The sequence below is a fragment of the Leopardus geoffroyi genome, chromosome B1 (assembly GCF_018350155.1).
Source record: "Leopardus geoffroyi isolate Oge1 chromosome B1, O.geoffroyi_Oge1_pat1.0, whole genome shotgun sequence".
NCBI lineage: Eukaryota > Metazoa > Chordata > Mammalia > Carnivora > Felidae > Leopardus > Leopardus geoffroyi.
Genome location: NC_059327.1, coordinates 44,019,896 through 44,038,828, shown reverse-complemented (window position 1 = coordinate 44,038,828; position 18,933 = coordinate 44,019,896). Strand labels below are relative to the sequence as shown.

Sequence of the window (18,933 nt, the reverse complement as noted above, 5' to 3'; positions counted from 1 at the left end):
CAAGGGCAGTGCTAGAGAACAGACTGGCCTTTCAACCTCTATTGACTGAACAGAGTAGGTGCGCACGTACAATGTTTCCTTCTGTTCTGAGATGGAAAGAGGACCCCCCCCCACCCCCCATCCAGAGGGGCATGCTCTATATCAAATATCCCCGGCAATCACTTCTTTCAAACTCACACGTCACTCTGGTGGGTGTAGATCCGGTCAAACAAGGCCTCGGGTGCCATCCACTTCACAGGCAGCCGGCCCTGCAAGCAGCACGAGGGAGGTTGGGGGTGGCCCAGGACAGGGCAGCGTGGGGGCCAGCAGGGGCACACACAGGACGGGGCACACGCTCGGCTCATCCCAGCACACTGCTTCTCAAGCAGGGCTGCCTGCGCTGGGTCACAGCCAGGAGATGTAAGTAGGAGGAAGCCTAACAGGGCAGAGGCCTGGGCCGAGGACCAGCGCCCAGTTCCATCCTCAGCACTTACATTGGTTGTCTTTTTATAGTAGTCGATGTGGTGGATGTCCCGAGCGAGGCCGAAGTCTGCGATCTTCATCACGTTGTCCTCTGTCACCAGGACGTTCCTGGCGGCCAGGTCTCGGTGTATGCACTGTGCAGAGATGAGGTGGGATGCGGGTGAGGGGCTGACAGTGCCCAGCTGTCGGTCAGCCTCTGGCCCAGCCGTGACGCTGCAGCAGGCAGGTGGCCCAGGTGCCTTTACAGGCCTTCTCCTGCCACACCACTTCCCCCTGACCATTCTAGTTCACTGTTAGGAGGTCCCTCTGCTCCACCTCAAAGTCAGCCATTCGAACACCTCCAGCTCCAGACCTCTCAGTCACTTGAGCAAACCCTCCTCACGGGTCTCCTTCGCACCCGGAAAGGCGGAACCTGGACGCTTCTGTCCAGTCTGTGTAGGTGTGTGCTCTCAAAGCATCCGTTTACCAAGCACTAGAACTGCAGTTAACACTGTCACGAACGACTTCGTCTTACCCACAACATAGGACTCCCCATTCTTACTCTACATTTGGAGATACGTAAGTAGCTGCACAGAAAAGGGGCAGTGTGCACGGATCAAAACTTTATCCCGTCTGACCAGAAGGCTACCAGGCTCTCCTGACGAGGTCCCTGAGAGCCGCAGACAGCACAGGGAAGCGGTGCTGCAGACATCTACGACCCCACCAGAGGATTAAAAGTCATCAACTGGAGTGCAAGGAGGGCTCTGTTCCCACCCCAACTTCGCCCAGGGGAACCTTCAGGTGCCACACCTTCTTGGAGGCGAGATACTCCATGCCTCGGGCCACCTGATAGGCGCAGGAGACCAGGTCCTTGGAAGAGAGCTGCTCCTCTGGGTTGTGGCTGGGGTTATAACAGTACTCCAGCCCCGGGGGCCGCCGGGCCTGCAGGTATTCCCGTAGGTTGCCTTTGGAGGCATACTCCACGATGACATACAAAGGACCTGGGAGCACGGGGATGGACAGGCCATCAGGGTGGGCAGGCAGGTGCTCTGGGTCAGCTCCACCCTGAGGAAACCCCACCCCCAACTGCACACCACGTGTCTGTCCTCCAATCCTAACTGCACCTCTAGGGAGCCTGGGAAATTCAGTCCACTACCCAAAGAAAGCTAGGGAAGTGGTTCTTCCTAGCATACACTAGGAAGTTCCTGAGCCAAGCTGGGTTGGGGGAGGGAGGTAAGAGCCCTAATTGAGACCACAAGGACTCACCTGGTTCTATCCACACACTGTTCTCAGATGAGCACCAATAGGCACAAGCCCAGCCCCCGAGAGGTAACTCCCAACTGCTGCTAAGCTGGCCCCCGTTCCCTCAGTGTAGCTGAGATGCCTGCTCACTGATACCCCCAGCTCGTGATCTCCTCCCCGACAGACACTGTTATCCATGGGAGGCCCGGGTTCCCGGCTGGGGTGGGAGAGCCGGCCTGGCTTAGCGCCTACCGTCCTGCGTGCAGGCCCCTAGCAGGTTGATGATGTTCTTGTGCTTCCCGATCATCTTCATCATCTCCATTTCTGAGATCAGGTCTGACAGGTCTTTCTCTGTTGCGTCCGCTTTACACATAAACCAGAAGGGCATGAGACTCATTTATGTGGGAAGGAGGACAAGAGGAGGAAAGCTAAAGGAGAGGGGATGAGGTGTATGCTCGAGGAGTCCCTGTCCTCCAGACTGGCTTCTCTCCTCCCTGTTTCACACCCAAATCTATTTTCCCTTCCCTCTTCTGAGAGTGGTTGTTGGCAGTGTGTGCTAACAAGTGGGACGGAGGATATGATAAGAAAAACCAGCCGGCAGCGAGATCTAGAATAAACACCTGGCCACCACCCAGACTGACGCCGAGGAACAAAGTGAGATCATGGCAATCTCGGGGTACGGAATGCCCCTCCACTCCCTGGAGACGCCAAGCAGGCAGTGCAGCCGGTGTGGACGGTGAAAGAGCACCGGAGAGTGTGTTCTATTTGGCCCGAGGTAACAGTTTGCTCGGAAAAGGAAGGGATTGTTTTTGCAAGGACAGAAACATCACTTACACTTCAACATCTTCACAGCCACTTTGGTCACACGGTTGGGTTTGTCCTTGTCCAGCCCGATGGCCTCTGCCAACACCACCTGCCCAAAGCAGCCCTCTCCCAGGGGTTTGCCTAAAACCAGCCTTTTAGGAAAACAAAGGGTGGTGTGAGTCAGGACCGGTAAAGTTCATGCCTTGAGAGGGCACCCCCTTTCCACCTGTCCATATTCCACTCGACTGAGATAGAAGTGTCAACTATGATTTCTGGAGGCATCTGGTATACCTTCACTCCAAGCAGGGAGCTTCCTCAGAAGTTGAAGTTAGAATATTACCTGTCTCGAGGCAGCTCCCAGCGTGGGTCTTCAGGAAGCTCATATTCAGAGACCCCAGCCAGCATGGGGGTTCCGCTAGAGGAGAGACGTGAGGGCCGAACCAGCAGAACCCCAGAGTTCATGGAGGCACTAGAATCAGCCGACACCTACAGGGAAGCGTGGGGTCACCCTTCTAGCGAGGATAGGGTGGGGGGTTGGGGGGACTGAGCAGCAGCAGCAAGTTCCTGCAACTCTTAGGGCTTTCCACCAACATGGCAGAGGTATCTGGTATCTGATGTTCCTTCTCTAACACAGAGTGACAGAAAGACCACAAAAGGTCTGAAGGCCTAAGTTCTAAAACTAATTTTTGCCACCGGCCAGCCTTCTATGTTCACTTACCTTCAACACAAACAGACCAAGTCTACCTCTTCCAGACTGATTATTTTATAATTTACTATTGCAACCACAATTCTATTCCTGTTCCCATTCTTTGTGAAAACCCTGCCTCAAATTATGGATTCCTAACCCCCAAAGCACCTTCCAGAATTAGCACCGCTCTGAATGAATGTTCCCTCCCTTCCACACGCCTTCACCCTCTGTTCCATTTCCTTGGACAAGAGGAGGGTGGCATCCTGGAGAGGAGAGAGAGGCATCCTGGCACCTGACTCAGGCCCTCTTCTCTACTCTGTATCTTCGCACCTGTAGCTGGCCCTCCGGGACAGTTCAAAAGTGCAATATCAAATGTACATTCAGCCTGGCTAGGGCCTTCTCCCAAGCCATGTGCTGGAGGAGCAGGGGGCTCGCAGTTCTGGTACGGTAGGTGTACGGAATCCATGGGCTAGCACAGCCTGGAACCCAACTCTGGAACACTTAGGACATTCCACTGCCTCTGGCCCAGAAGCTAGAAAGCAAAGCTGGAAGTGGTAGGTTGGGGACAGAGGAGGGCAGGGCATCAGAATCCTGGAGAAGCCCCTGAGGGCACAGGAAGGAAAGGTGATATAGAGCGTGCAAATCCCCTATCTACTTTCTGTTACCTGTCTGCGCAGAGGGATGCTCTTGGCCAGCTTGTGCACGGCCATCTGGCTGTGGAAGTCGCTCTTCTTGGTGCCACTCTTCATTTTGTAGATGATGACAGACCCCACCATGCAGGAGATGAGGAAGGCCCCCGTGCAGTAGATGATGATCTCCAGGTACAGGGGCGAGGTCATCACCGCCGGCCTCTCTTCCAGGGCTGAGTCAGTGTGAACACCATGTTAGCAGGTGTGTTAGCAATGCGCTAGGCTTCCAGCTTCATAAGAAAAACAACCCCCATCTCCTTTCCTCTGAGAATTTTCAGGGCAGAGAATGAACCAAGCCAGGTCCTAGCTGGGACTGTGGTCCAGCATGGAGCAGATCAGATATCCTACCATCTTTGAGTCTTCCTGATCCTGACTTGGATCCCACAAGAGGGATAGATTAGAACCATCTTGTTACTTGAGGCCCATCCTCATTCATTCGGTCAGGAGCCTGCCTCGTTCAGTGGAACCACTGGGCTCGGTGGGTACCAGGTACGCAACAAGGACTTTCTCAGTCGCCTCATGGAAACATGGCCCTTCTCCGCAGGGCCCCAGCATTGTGTGCCTACACCTATCACATGCGACACAAGGAACCATCTGTCTTTGGTCCCTGACAGCCCATGAGCACCCTGAGGGCAGGGGCCCGGCGCCTTGTTCATCTCCACGTGCCACAGCGCCTAGCATATAGCAACACTCACATAACGAGAACAAGAGGGGAGGGAAAGGAGGACCCCAGTCGGTGTCCTGACGATTCCTCACCTCTTGCTTATTTCACCTGTGTCAGGTCAGACCTGCAAATATTCCTACCTACATGCCTAGCTGAACCATAGGCAGAACTAACTGCATTTCCAACCACGTCTGGGCTGCTTGAGATGAGAACGTAAACTTTGCTGCACTTTGTAAGAATTCTACTCACAGGCCCTAACTCCTGAAACTGAACAAGGACATGGGGTGGGGGTTGGGGGGTGGGGGGTAAGAAGGTACTGTTGTATTGTCATCTCCCACTTTCCATTTAGAACGCAGCCCGTTTCCCACAGAAGCCCATCCAGCTGAACCCACCCTTCCCTCGGATACGAAGCCGAAGCCAGGGAGGCTTCACAGGACACTCCTTCGCCACCAGCGGGAACGCCCCTCTTCCTTGCATGGCTTTCCTCCCAACCCTCCCCTTCCAAAGACCCCAGCCAGCCACAGAGGCCGGCATGCCGGGGACCTCCCCAGAGAGGCACTAGGTGTGACCCCAGACAGAGCCCCAAGGGACTCCCGAGCCTGACGAGGAGACAGCAGAGCTGACAATAAGAGGAAGTGTTTCTGTTTTTCTCTTTTCCCAGTATGGACGGACGAAGACAAGTGATTGGGAGCACACACAGGACAAAGACAGTGACAGGGTAAAAACAGAACGCTTCTTCCCTGAAGGAGGGGTGTTCTCAGACCCTGCTGGGCGAGCAGGGCAGAGGAAGATGGAGGGAGAGAGAGGAGGGCAGCGTCAGCGGCAACAGGAGTGGCACAGCCCCCAGACCCACGTGCAGGACACTCGAGAAGCAGTGATGGGCAGCCCACCACCTGAGCAGGCCGCAGGCTCCTTCCTTCCCAGCCCCACACACAGACCTCCCCTCTTGAGAGGAGAAACGTCAGTAGCCCAAGAGGATAAGGGGGCACCACCGCGTCCCAGGCGGCCTTACTTTATTCAGAGCTCAAGTTCACTCATGTGGATGGAACCTCTCCTCCAAGATCAGAGGATGGCGGGGTGGGCTAGCACTGTTCTCTGTAAGCAACAAGCCCCCCTTTACAGAATGCCTACATTTGGTGAGGGGAGGCATGGGCCCGAGACTTGCGGAGCCAGCAAAAAAGGATCGGACAAGTTGGGGAAGGCTGCTGGACCCAAGGAGGGAAGGAGCCTGGCCGGCAGGAGAGCCCGGCTGCAGGTTAACTCCAGATCCCACGCATGCATCGCACTGGCCAAGGGGAGAGGCAGACGCAGGCATAGAGGTGGGAGGCCTCCGTGTTCCTGCAAAACGAGGACAGATCCTATGTGAGCTGAGAGGATTCGACACTCAAGGTTGGACAACCTGCCAGGGCCATTCCTCTACCTCTCCTGGCTCTGTGTCTCCACCAGCCCCACAATGCATGCTCCCCCCGTGCCCCGTGGCGAGGGCAGGACATCGAGAGGAGAAGTACAGTGTATACCTTCCAAAACGGTCAACCATGCAGAGTGATGGGACAGTCCGATAGAGTTACCCGCCAAGCACGTATACTCCCCCGCGTCCTCAAAGGAGACATTCCTTAAGTGAAGCACTTCCATCTCTTTGTCGGTGGTGTTAACTCCGGCAGTCTAGAAGAGACAACGGAAGCAAAATGGACAAGCACAGGACATGAGACCTCTAAGAGACACACAGGAAGGGAGGGAGGAAGAGAAGGGGGGAAAAACCGGAGGAAGAAATGCTCCCCAGCGTCTCCTTTGCAACAAGGAACAAACAAAAACCACCAGGCAGCGAGACCTGTTAGAGGAAGACAGTGAAACCCTGAGGGAGGGACTCCGCAGACCTGAGACGACGCTGGCTGGTTACAACCCTTCACCAGACGCTGGCAGCCCCTGGCCCATCCAAGCATGCGGGCGGGCAGTGGGCAGCATGGAGAAATGGGGCCCGGCGGCGGGGGGGTGCTGCTTGGTTTCTGGTAAAGAAAGTCAGAGGGCACACACAGGAGGGATGGAAGGGTGCTGCAATCACACGTACACACACACGTACATGCACACACACACACACACACATACACACGCGCGTGCGCGCATGCACGTGGCCTGCCAGTTTGCAAGGGGACATCTGGCCCCTTCTCCACCATTCAAACCTCAGTCTGTAGCATCATTCACCACGCAGCCAGGCTGTCCCCACAAGTACGCACACAGCCAAGGAGGACACAGAAGGCACAGAGGGAGCAGACACCAACACAGTACCAAACCAAAGCAGCCTCCCAGGCCGGGTATTTTTCCATGGCTCTGGGCTCTAGAAATACAGCAGGATAACAGGGAGAGTTGGGTGCTGGCTTCCCCATCTGCCCCAGCAGCTTGGGGCCTGAATCAAACTCCCAGCACACGGCCCCATCCATCTTCCCATTACCTTTTGCCACAGGTCTGGTGACAGTGAGCCACGCAGACTGGTTAGCTTCACCAATATAATTGGAAACCTTACACACATACTCCCCGCTCTGGGCCTCTGTCACATTGAACAGGGTCAGCACCTCCGCATCCGAGCTATTAATCCCCGAATGCTAGAACAAACCAACGACAAGCCAGTCAGTGGGGCAAACACTGAGACGTGGCCACACTTGCTCCCATGTAACATTAAGGCAGGCCCAGGGAGCTAAGGCGAGGGAGACGTTAGTGAGATTTGTCATTTCTCTTTTTAGTAGGACAAAACAAGTTGACTTCAAAGGCCCAAAGCATCTGACTCAAAAATAAGCTTTAAAAAAAACAAAAACAAATCGCTGCCCCCCAATCAAACATTCTGTGTTAAACTCACTCCTCCAGGTCTAGGCCAGGGATTGTGAATGGAGACTGTGGCCAAGGGCCAAGGCCACGGCCTCATCTCCTTCACAGCAGGCTTCAGCACCAATAGTGAAGAAAAGGGATAGCCAGTAAAACTCTGGGACAGCCAAGCCAGGGGAGGATGAGGTCTAACTCTGGGACCAGGAGGTAAACCACGTTCCCAGCTTCTGGTTACTTCTTGTTGTGAGATCCACTGGGGAATTAGGTAATTACCTTCCCTGGATTAGTGGAGCATTCAGGGACAATGTAAGTCTGGGATTGAGAGGAAAAAAGGAAGAAAATGCCATTATTCCTGATGCTGTTTAGAATTTACCTGTGGCATTTGCTTTTCCAACTCTACCTAAGAGTCGTGACCTTATCATCCATTCACTCACTTGCCAGAAAGGACAGGACTCGGGAAATAGGGCAGAATCTGGGAGACATTTGCTGGAAAGGCTTTGGTCCCAGGCAATGTTAAGTCAGGAGTACAAAGGCCTTCCTTGAGTAGCTGACCCCAAAACCTGAGCAAAGTCACTCTCAAAGCTCTTTAGAAACTAGTGATGCCCACCCCACCCCCTGTCCTCTGTTCCCATTGCTCCTCTACTCTGTGACCTGTCACTAATTCTGGGGAATGTGGCTAGGTCCCTATTGAAAAGGATAAGGGATGGGTCCCAATCGCCGGCGCTGAGCCTGACCACAGCAACTGGGGCCCCGGGAGATGCAGGAGACCTTCCCAGACCCAGCCCATGGAGACTAGGGCAAAGATTACCTTCAAGATCTGGACATAAGGCAGGTTGTCTGGACCAATCTTACTCCCATTCACCTCGATGTGCTTTAGCCACTGGATATGGGGCTGTGGGTCACTGTACACCTTACACATGAACTCCACATTGCTGCCCAGGGCCACTGTCTTGTTGGCAGGCAACCCCGCCTGCAGGATGGGCCGGTGAGGGGACCGCTCTGTGGAGGAAGGGAGAGGAGAGGCTCGTCAGGCTCTGCCATGGCCTGCTCCTGGCTGGGATGCTGACAGAGCATTTCCAGTCTCTGCTGAGCCTTAGCCCCTTGAGCCTGAGCTGGAAGAAGAGAAGGGACACTCTCTCCTCAGGTCTTAAGCTGTTAGGAACCTCCTCCCCAGGGCAGTGCACCCATTTTCCCAGGCACCAGAAGTCCCTCTTGCCTAAATGGAGACCCTATAACTTAGTCACACTCCCAGACCTCCCTAACTAAAATTAGAGAGTCACTTAGACTTGCTATTCAAAGCGTGGTCCAAGAACAGCATCACCGGCAGCACTTAAGAGTCCACTAGCAATGCCAAATCTCAGGTCCTATCCCCCTCGGACCAGAAGCTTCTTTTTATACCATATCTGCAAAGCCAAGACAGAATGCTAGCTGAGAAACTCTTCACCTTAAGATCTCTAGGGAATGAGATTCAGAGTCTCCGGAAGGAAGAGGCTGCAGTAACAGCACCTAGAGGCAGGGACTACGTCCTTCCTAGTGCTTCCTGTGATGCCCTGCACGGGTCTGCAGTTTTACATTAATGAGGTGTCTGATTCTGGGCCTCAGTCTGCTCTTCTGTAGGGTGGGAGTGACAGTGCTGACCTCGCAGGGCCCGTGAGAACGGCCAGGTGTAATGCACCCAGCAGGCTGCCGGCCCTGAAGCAGCAGCAGCTGCCTGTGTATCTGCTACGTGACACCCTCCCCAGGCAGCCCTTGCAGGAGACCAGCCACAGCACCTTTCACCTTACAGTGAGTCACAGAACTGTCCAATCCTCTCAACCATTTACAGGTAAGAAAAATGTACAAATGACTTATGGAAAAGCTGCTTACGGTGACAGAGCTAGTAAACGCCAATGACCTGTAAGTAAACCTGGACCCCACGGCTGTTTTCTCAACGCCCTGCTCTTTCCTCTAAGCTCCTTAACCTTGTTGCCACTGCCCTCTTACCCACGACGTCGAGCTGGTAGGTGTGGTTAATGCTGCCATACTCATTCTCCACAATGCAGGTGTAGTTGCCCTTATCAGAAGGCACTACGGAGTCCATTATGATGCTCCAGGTGGCGTAACGTACCTGGGGGAAAACATGCCAATAGCTCCATCGCGAGTCTGGAGGAAAATGGAGGCAGAAGCCACGGGAGGCACTGGCACCCTGTGCCACTTACCCTCCAATCACAGCCCAGAACACACGGCCCACGCCGAGCCAGGACAGAGCAGACGGCCACCCTGGTCCAGGTTCGGGGAAAGAATGTATCAGGCAAGCTGGCAGGTGGGTATGAGAAACTCTGGAAGTCTGCCCGCAACAGCCAGGGCCATCCATGATCTGGACCTATGTGCCTCCTGCACACTCCCCAATGTACTGGGAGCTTTCCACTCTGTGCCTCTGTTCGTGTCCTGGGCCGGAAGGGCTCCCTGCAAAGAGTTCTGCCCTGTCTACTCTTGACCTCTCCTTTCAAAAACCATCTCCTCCAGCTCAACCTGGGTCAGAATGGTTCTCACTCCTGTGGCCCTGCTGAAGCACTGATCACAGTCTGCTTTTTGCAGCAGTGTTCAAGGACATCTGCCTTCCTACCAGACTGGAAATTCTTTGTGGGCAGGAATGTGCCTTGTACCATGGCAGTGCCTTGCAAGTGTCTGGTAAATTAATTTACAGTTTCTCCTATTTTTCCTGATTTTTAAGAAACATTTTACTTTTTTTAGATTTATTTATTTATTTTGAGAGAAAGAGAGCATGAGCAGGAGAGGGGCAGAGAGAGAAGGAAAGAGAATCCCAAGCAGGCTCTGCACTGCCAGCACAGGGCCTGACGTGGGGCCAAAACTCCTGAACTGTGAGATCATGACCTGAGCTGAAACCAAGAGTCAGACGCTTAACTGACTGGAGCCACCCAGGTGCCCCTAACAATTTTACTTTTTTAAGTAATCTCTACACCTAATGTGGGGCTCAAACTTACAACTCTGAGATCAAGAGTCATATGCTCCACTAAATGAGCCAGCCAGGCTCCCTGGACCTCTGCTTTTCTTATACAAGATTAATGGGGAAAGAGCAGCTAGGTGAAATGGGATATAAGGATGATCTGGGAGTCTAAAGAAGAGATTAGGATGAAGTTCTTCCTAGAAATGAAGATGGGTAAAAGATACAAACAGACAATTCACACAGCAGGAAACGGAAATCACTCATTAACATATGAAAATTCTAAGTTTGTTAATAAGCAAAAAAATGCACAAGAGAACAATGAGATACTTTCATCATCTATCAAAGTTGTTGGCTCAGGTATGGTGAGCTTGTCATTCTTGTACTCTGCTATGGGAAGATGAATCAATCTTCCCTTTTAGGGAAGTAATTGTTACCACAATAAAATTAAATTAAAAAATAAAATCACACCCAACTCATTACATCATACTCCATTAAAGCAAATGTCACAATAATTAAAATTTTGTATCTTCCTGTTTTACTTAGAGCTCTACTTGTCCAGCCAGTACACCTTCTGAAAAGACATGTGCTCAAGAAATGTTCATAAAGGGCCACTTGGGTGGCTCAGTTGATTAAGCATCCAACTCTTGATTTAGGCTCTGGTCATGATCTCCCAGGTTCATGAGTTCAAGCCCCGCATTGGGCTCTGTGCTGATGGTGCAGAGCCTGCTTGGGATTCTCTCTCTCTGCCTCTTCCCCACGCACATGGGCACACGCGCACTTCCTGTCTCTCTCTCAAAATAAATAAAACTTTTTTTTTTTTTTTTAATTTTTTTTTTCAACGTTTATTTATTTTTGGGACAGAGAGAGACAGAGCATGAACGGGGGAGGGGCAGAGAGAGAGGGAGACACAGAATCGGAAACAGGCTCCAGGCTCTGAGCCATCAGCCCAGAGCCCGACGCGGGGCTCGAACTCACGGACCGCGAGATCGTGACCTGGCTGAAGTCGGACGCTTAACCGACTGCGCCACCCAGGCGCCCCATAAAACTTTTTTTTTAAAAAAGAAATGTTCACATAATAAAAAAATAAATGATTAAAATTATCTAATTACCAGGGGGAAATAAGGTAATGGGGAATACGCATCAAGGGCTTAAAAAAATGCTTATACTTTGATCTAGTAAACTTCACTTCTAGCAATCTGTCTTAGGGAAGAATATTTTAAAACACCAACAAAGATTTATGTATAAAGATATTCACTACAGCATAATTCATAATAGTGAAAAATCAGAAAATAACTAGTATGACAATGTATGTCATCAAGTTATGGACATTTTAATAATGAAATATTGTGCAGCCATGAAAAATTATCTACCGAACACATGGCAGAAGACACGTGCTGTAATGTTAACAAGGGAAAGAAATTCTACACACATTGCGATTAGCTATGCAAAAACCAGATACATAAGAAAAAAGACTGAAAAGATTAAAATTTTTTTTTTATTTTTATTTTTTTTTGAGACAGTGCGCGCGCACACATGTGCAAGCAAGCGGGGGAGGAGCAGAGAGAAGGAGACACAGAATCTGAAGCAGGCTTCGGGCTCTGAGCTGTCAGCACAGAGCCCGACATGGGGATCGAACTCACAAACCGTGAGGTCATGACCTGAGTCAAAGTCGGACGCTTAACCGACTGAGCCACCCAGGCGCCCCAAGACTGAGAAGATTTTGAAGCTTCATTTGAAGTTTTTTATATTTGAAATTCTTGTAAGGCACACTACTTTTATAGTTAGAAAGCATTACTTTAAACCATTAATGACACATAATAAGGATTTTCTAAGTAGATTTTTTCATTCATCTTACATTAACTTCCAGACATACACACGTACCTTATAGCCTCCAATCCTGTGGTCAGGTTTGAATTCTTTGCCATTTTTCAACCAGCGCAGCGTGGGGTTAGGAGTCCCACTAGAAGGACATTTGAACTTCACAGTCTTGGCAGCCGGCACCGCGTGCAATTTCTTTTCCATCTTTTCTGGGGATGTCCAGTATGGAGCCACGGCTACCCAGGGAAAGCCAAGAGAGACAGGCAGGGGCCAGTCAGGCTCAGGAGCAGGGGCCCAGGCCAGGACCTGGAGGTGTCCCCAACACTGTAAACAGTGCCCGCACTAATCAGGGCGCCCAAAGGATCCCATGACCCCATGTGCCCTCTTCTCCCCTTCTCCAAACAATCATCTAAGCCTCCCCCTTCCCACTCAAACCCAAGGCCCGGCCCGAAGGCAGTAAGGTAGGAAACAGTGTCTCACGCATACGGTTTGGTTTGGTGTTATCTGTCTCTTTCTCCTCTGAAGAGGAGTCATCATCATCGTCGTCGTCCTCCGAGGAGGGGAGAGCATCTATGGGAAGAAGGGGGCACTGAGGTCCCTTCGAGGGAAAAGGGCTCACTAGATTTCCATCCATATCAACAGCCAGCCATGAACATAAAGGCCAGTCCAGTTACAGAACGAATGCATCTGGAACCCCCCAGTCCCATTCCACCCTTAGTGACAGTCTCTCTGTGGGACAGAAATGGTTTAAGAACTGCATGCTCTATGCCTGTCCCCCGCCTTCCCCAGCCCAACGCAGTGCCCCTTTCTGTCCACAAGCCTTGATATTGGCCAGTTCCATCAGGGGCAGCGGGTCCTCTTGGATTTAATTACACCTCGTGTTGAGAAGTTCTCTCAACTCAGTAGCACCCAGACGTGCTGGGTCTCAGAACTAGCAGCCAGGGGAATCTGTGTGTATCCTTCTTCAGAAACCCAGACAGATCTAGGCACGCTATGGCGAGAAGCTATTTCTAAAGCCATGAGGCTGAACAACTCACAGATGGAATTTTCCTAGCATGTATCTGCTGAGGTTTGGGGGCTGCCCTTCTTGCCCAGGGTAGATAGGGAGCCCACCACACCGTCTGCAGCTGCCGACACTTCTCCCCAAGTATCCACCCCTTTTAAAAGGCTTGACACACATGTGGTCACCAATCAGGATTCATGCCAGATCTTTTTCCAGTCCTTCAAATGGGGGCAGGTTCTAAATGATGCCTGAAGGGGAGGAGATGCCCAGCCCTCCTCCTTGGGATGCACAAACGGCATCAAGAAAATTTCAACCCTTCTTTGTTTCATCCTAGAGTTTTGTAAAACTCGTGTTCTATAAGTGGCAGTTTCCCAAAGTCAAAGAACTCCAGGGTTCCCTGGCTGCCCTTAATACAGCTCAGGAAGCTGGAGGACTGATGTTTTCCATGAAGCCTGTGAATATGGCGGTGCACCTGGATCCTTTCCCATCATAGTAGGGACCTACCTCATCACATATTCTGGGGCTCTAACCCCTAAGCCAAGTACCAAGTCCGAATGGCAAGGGAATGACAGAATGGAAGCTGGCCGAGCCCCAGGTAGCACCTGGAGATCTGGACAAGCTGTGGCGGAAAACAATCGGTGTCTTGCTGACCCAAGTGTATCAGCAGTCACTTGAGGCAGATCCTGGAGGCCTAGATCTCTGACCTGAGGCCTGCCCCACCTGGTCACCCCTCTGAGAGCTAAGCCACGCGGCGGGCAGGGAGCAATGTTAGTGGGCAGCAGTTTTGGAAGCAGAGTGGGGGCAGATCATGAAGGGGAGGAGGTTCGCCTCCCCCTGAAACTAGCAGAGAGGGTTGGAGGGGTGGATCCAGGGAGAGGGGGAGGGCAGGCTTTGCTACCAACCTGAGACATTGACGGAGAAGTAGGTGGTGTCGCTGCCCGAGGGGCTGCTGGTCACGCAAGCGTAGAGGCCGGAGTCGGCAGGCACCGAGTCCCGCACCTCCACCTCCTCCCCTGTGATGCGGGTACGGTTGCTCTCCACCAGCTGCACCCCGTCCCGCAGCCAGTTGATGCTCTGGACATCGTCCCGCAGCCGACAGCGAAGCTGTAGCAGGTCACCAGGGTGGACCAGGAAGGACTCCACTTCCACAGGGGCTCCCCAGGGCTGGGCTGCAGCCCCCCACAGGGACCGGGAAGGGGGACCAAGGGATGGGACAGGAAGAGGGGGAGAGGGGAGAGGGGGAGAGACAAAGGGAATTATGCTAGCTAGCCGCACTGAGCTGCAACATCCCAGGGGCTACAGAGCCGGGAGGTGAGAACCGGAACAGGCGTCAGTGGGAAACGGCCGGCTACCTAGAACTCCACCTCTTCTGCTATGCCCCACTCCCCCAAAGGTCAGAAGAAGAAAGAGGCAAAGCCAGGAAGCAGCCACAGCAGCAATAAGCAGTTGATGTTTCATTTCCCTCCATCGGAGGGCAGGGGAAAGGCCGGCCCTCCCCAGGGCTTCGTTGTGTCCAGACTGCCCCTCTCCCACTCACTCAGTCCTCTGTCAAGGATGGCCACTTCCCAGGAGGACACCCCATTTCTTTTTGGCTAGCCCAGCCTCACGCCTCTCCCTAGAAACAGCTGAGCAAACCTGTCCCTCAAAACTCCAGCAGCCCCCACCTAAGTTGAGAGAAGGCAATTTGTCAACCGGGGCCCTCAGTCCAAGTGATTCAGCAGGGAGGGGTCTGGCCCCTCAGTGAGTCAGATGCATAAGATGCATATGTGGGAGAGGCGGCCCAAGGAGAGGTCAGCTCAGGGGAACCTCTGGCTAACTAACAGGTGTCGGGCCAGAGGATTCGGAGCTTTTGACTATATTAGGAACGGAGGCCTGCAGCTGCCACCAAGCCCACACTTGCTCTGGCTGCAGAAGCCCTTGCACACAAAGCTCCTTTCTCCTCGTCCCACCGCAGGGCTCCCCCACATCAAGCCCTCCCGCTTCCCCTCCCCCAACACACGGTCACACACATCCATTCCTCCTCACCTTTCTTTCCCTGGATCCCGAGTGCCCCACGGCTCACAGATCTGATACAACCCGTTTACCCATCCATCCTCACAACCAGCAACTGGGCAGCCACACTGACAGTGAAGGCCAGAAGCCAGGCACACTCAGAGTCCACCATCCCTGACTGTGACCCGCTCTTGAGCAGCTCCCCTTTACTAACCAGGGGGAAATGCAGTTTCTGTTTCCTTTCAGGATGTTCAGTTGTGCTCCCTCCTGGCATCTTCTGCCAACTGTCCACCCCCCACCAAAAAGTGCACCTGTTCCAGCTCACATCTACCACCTGACCTACGTCTCCACTGCCCTGGGAGCCTTCTTTCTTTCTCACCCCTCGGTTAACCATCGGAGGCCCAGCTGGGGCTCCTTGCAGGTCCCCAGAGCACCCGCCTCTGAAACATGCTCTCCCATCCCTGCACCCCACTGCCCTCAGGGCCCGTGCCCTGCCTGGCTCTCAGCTGCCTTCCAGTTCTCTGGCTGGCTGGGGACTCTGCCTCAAAGCCTTTTCTGACTCCCAGGCTGGGGCAGGTGCTCTCCCACTGCACTCGTCACACTGAAGGACAGTCCCCTTTCTCGACTGAGTTGTGAGGGTGGGGACGTGTCATATTTACTTTTAAAATGCCCAACACCCAGTACAGTACTTGGCACACAACAGTTGCCCAATGAACACTTGTTGGAAAATGCACGGTTTCCTCACCGTTTTCCTTTCTAAACTCCCTTTTCTCCTTTACCACCTTCACCGTAACCGACTCCTTCTGAAGTGCTACCCAGGTGCCAAACCTTACAAATGAAGAAATGAGCACCCTGGGCGTCAGATGGCACCAGTGACTACCAGCTAATAGCCATCGTCCTCAGAGGGGCCAAGGCTGCCGTCCCTGACCCTCTTGCAACCCAAGGGCTGTCTTAAATACTGGGTAAATACTGAGTCATCGAAAGGGGGAGGTGCTGCTGCAAAAGGGTTTGAAAGCCACTAGGCTAGCATTCATTTATAGTTTTGTGAATCGGGTCAAGAGGAACCCCACAAAGGTGAGCAGACCACATAACTGATTAAAAATAAGCTTTTGTGGGTCTTAAAAAAAAGTTATTCTTTCCATTTTTAATGGATTGTGGTTTTGCCAAAAGAAGGGGGAAGAAAAGCAGTTCAGACTTGATCCTTAAGGGAAACAGCAGACACTCCTATTGATCAAACCTCTGTTCCCTCCAGTGACCTCACTGATTAAATATTTTGCAGCTTGTGATTCTGTACAAGCCATTGGTCAAACAGTAAACTCCGTAAACTCGAATTCTTAGCCTCTGGCATCACAGCCTATTTTGATAGGTCTTGGAACAAAAAGGTAGTGAGGAAAACATGGGCATTCCCCCCAGAGAAAGCAAAGGGTCACTGGCCCTACTGAGACCACTCTGGCTGATTCTAGCTCGGAGCCCTGACTCCCCGCTTGTTCTAACTAAGATGTGCACACAAAACTTCTACAGGATACATAGAAAGTCTCAGGGCACCTGGGTGGCTCAGTTGGTTAAGCGTCCAGGTCTTGATCCCAGGGTCATGGCCTCAAGCCCCACATCAGGTTCCACACTGACAGCGCAGAGCCTGCTTGGGAGTCTCTCTCTCTCTCTCTCTCTCTCTCTCTCTCTCTGTTGCTCTCTCTCTCAAGAATAAATAAAATATTTTTTAAAATTTCGTTTTAATATTTGTTTTATTTTTTATTTTATTTTTTTTTCAACGTTTATTTATTTTTGGGACAGAGAGAGACAGAGCATGAATGGGGGAGGGGCAGAGAGAGAGAATGTTTGTTTTATTTTTGAGAGAGAGAGAGACAGACAGAGACAGAGCATGAGCGGTGGAGGGGCAGAGAGAGAGAAGGAGACACAGAATTTGAAGCAGGCTCCAGGCTCTGAGCTGTCAGCACAGAGCCCGATGCAGGGCTTGAACCCATGAACCATGACATCATGACCTGAGCAGAAGTTGGACGCTTAGCTGACTGAGCCACCCAGGCACCCCTCTCAAGAGTAAATAAATTAAAAAAAAACAAAAAACAAAAAACAAGATTGAAGCAATTTGTTAAATAAATAAATAGCCTCAAGGACCACCTTTCTTTTCTCTGCCTCTGGAGTTTTGTCCCTTAATTCTCCTGATCAAGATCCTGTACTGTGTATAGGATTAAATCACAATCCTTGCCCGGCATTCAAGGCTCATTGACAATCTGTTCCCACCTCTCCACGCAGCCTTCTTTTCCCCACCCTCCGCTTCAAGGCTGGCTGTTCTCCAGCCCAACTGCATTCTTCTCTCACAACAAAACTTACTTCTGCTCAAGACTGTCAGCATTGTGATTCTCTAGCCCTCCCCCCGCCCCGCCCCCCCCCCCCCCGCCACTGCTCAAAGTGCACCATCAAAGCCAGCCAGGAAGCCTCCTCTTGTCCCTAGTGTTGCCACCCCAACTGTCTGTAAAACATACTGTACAAACCACACAAATTCACACTCGATCACATACCATCTTGTTTCTTTTTTAAACATCTTTATTGAGATATATTCACATACCAGAAAATTCACCCATTTAGAGCATATAATTCGATTTTTTTTAGTATATTCACAGAGTTATGCAACCATCACCACAATCTAACTTTAAAGTCTACTTATTTATTTAATTTATTTTGAGTGGGGGGGATGAGAGCAGGGGAGGGGCAGAGAGAAGGGGGGAGAGGGAGGGAGGGAAGGAGAGAGGGAGAGAGAGAGAGAGAGAGAGAGAGAGAATGAATGAATGAATGAATGAATCCCAAGCAGGCTCCACACTGTCAGCATGGAGCATGATGCCGGCTGGGCTTGAACTCATGAACCATGAGATCATGACCTGAGCTGAAGCTGGACATTTAACCTGCTGAGCCACCCAGGCGCCCTCACAATTGAACTTTAGAACTTAAAAAAAATTTTTTTGTTTTAAGTTTATTTATTTATTTTGAGAGACAGAGAGAGAGAGAGAGCGAGTGAGCAAGCCCAAGCTGGGGAGGGGCAGAGAGAGGGAGAGAATGCCAAGCAGGCTCTGCACAGACAGCAGAGGGCCCGATGGCGGGCTCAAACTGAGAGATCATGACCTGTGTTGAAACCAAGAGTCATACACGAGTCACCCAGGCACCCCTAACTTTGGAACATTTTTATCATCTCCAAAACAAACTCCATACCCACTGGCAGTCACATGCCATCTCCTACCCTTTCCCTCAGCCTAGGAAGCTTGATGCTTTCCATCTCTATAGATATGCCTATACTGGATATTTCATATGAATGGAATCCTACATTATATGATCTGTGACTGCCTTCTACCATTTAGCATAATGCTTTCAACGTTCTTCTATGCTGTAGCATGTCTCACTACTTCATTCCTTTTAATGGCCAAATAATATTCCATTGTATGGATATACCACATTTTATTTATCCATCCATTGGTTGATGCACACTTGGGTATGTTGTTTCCTAAGAGTCACAAGTGTCCCTGTGTTCCTCTCCTAAGAAACAGAAAGCAATTCAGAGCAGAACTGCTTATTATAATTTTTCCAGAGTACCTAACAATGTCACAAGCTGAAAATACCCAATAGGTCTTGAACTGAATTTAGCTTATGGCCAAAATTCAGCCTACGGCTCTTGGGTTTAGAGTGTATTTTTTTTTCATGGCTAATAGTGCTCTTGGATGTGTGTCAATGTCTCTATTTATAAAGCAGGGATAATGCCACTTTCTTCTAGGTGACAGAAAGGTAACAAAGCACTCGCTGGTTTACTGGACCCTGCCTGTCTGC

The 18,933-nt window shown here is 51.5% G+C and overlaps 1 protein-coding gene across 8 annotated transcripts in view; it reads right to left on the bottom strand.

The window, feature by feature from the left end:
• The window catches only part of FGFR1 (fibroblast growth factor receptor 1), a 52,664-nt gene that overhangs the window by 2,832 nt on the left and 30,899 nt on the right, over nt 1-18,933 (bottom strand). The window contains exons 3-15 of one of the 8 annotated variants that reach the window (XM_045460292.1): nt 14,013-14,279; nt 12,588-12,677; nt 12,171-12,343; nt 9,326-9,449; nt 8,151-8,341; nt 6,046-6,190; nt 3,835-4,037; nt 2,828-2,973; nt 2,518-2,639; nt 1,936-2,046; nt 1,252-1,442; nt 474-596; nt 178-248 (exon numbers count right to left, since the gene is read on the bottom strand). In XM_045460292.1, coding sequence (XP_045316248.1) covers nt 178-248; nt 474-596; nt 1,252-1,442; nt 1,936-2,046; nt 2,518-2,639; nt 2,828-2,973; nt 3,835-4,037; nt 6,046-6,190; nt 8,151-8,341; nt 9,326-9,449; nt 12,171-12,343; nt 12,588-12,677; nt 14,013-14,279 — 1,957 coding nt within the window. The remainder of the gene's footprint in view (nt 1-177; nt 249-473; nt 597-1,251; nt 1,443-1,935; nt 2,047-2,517; nt 2,640-2,827; nt 2,974-3,834; nt 4,038-6,045; nt 6,191-8,150; nt 8,342-9,325; nt 9,450-12,170; nt 12,344-12,587; nt 12,678-14,012; nt 14,280-18,933) is intronic. The other 7 variants (XM_045460300.1, XM_045460271.1, XM_045460282.1 and 4 more) reach the window with 7 other exon arrangements.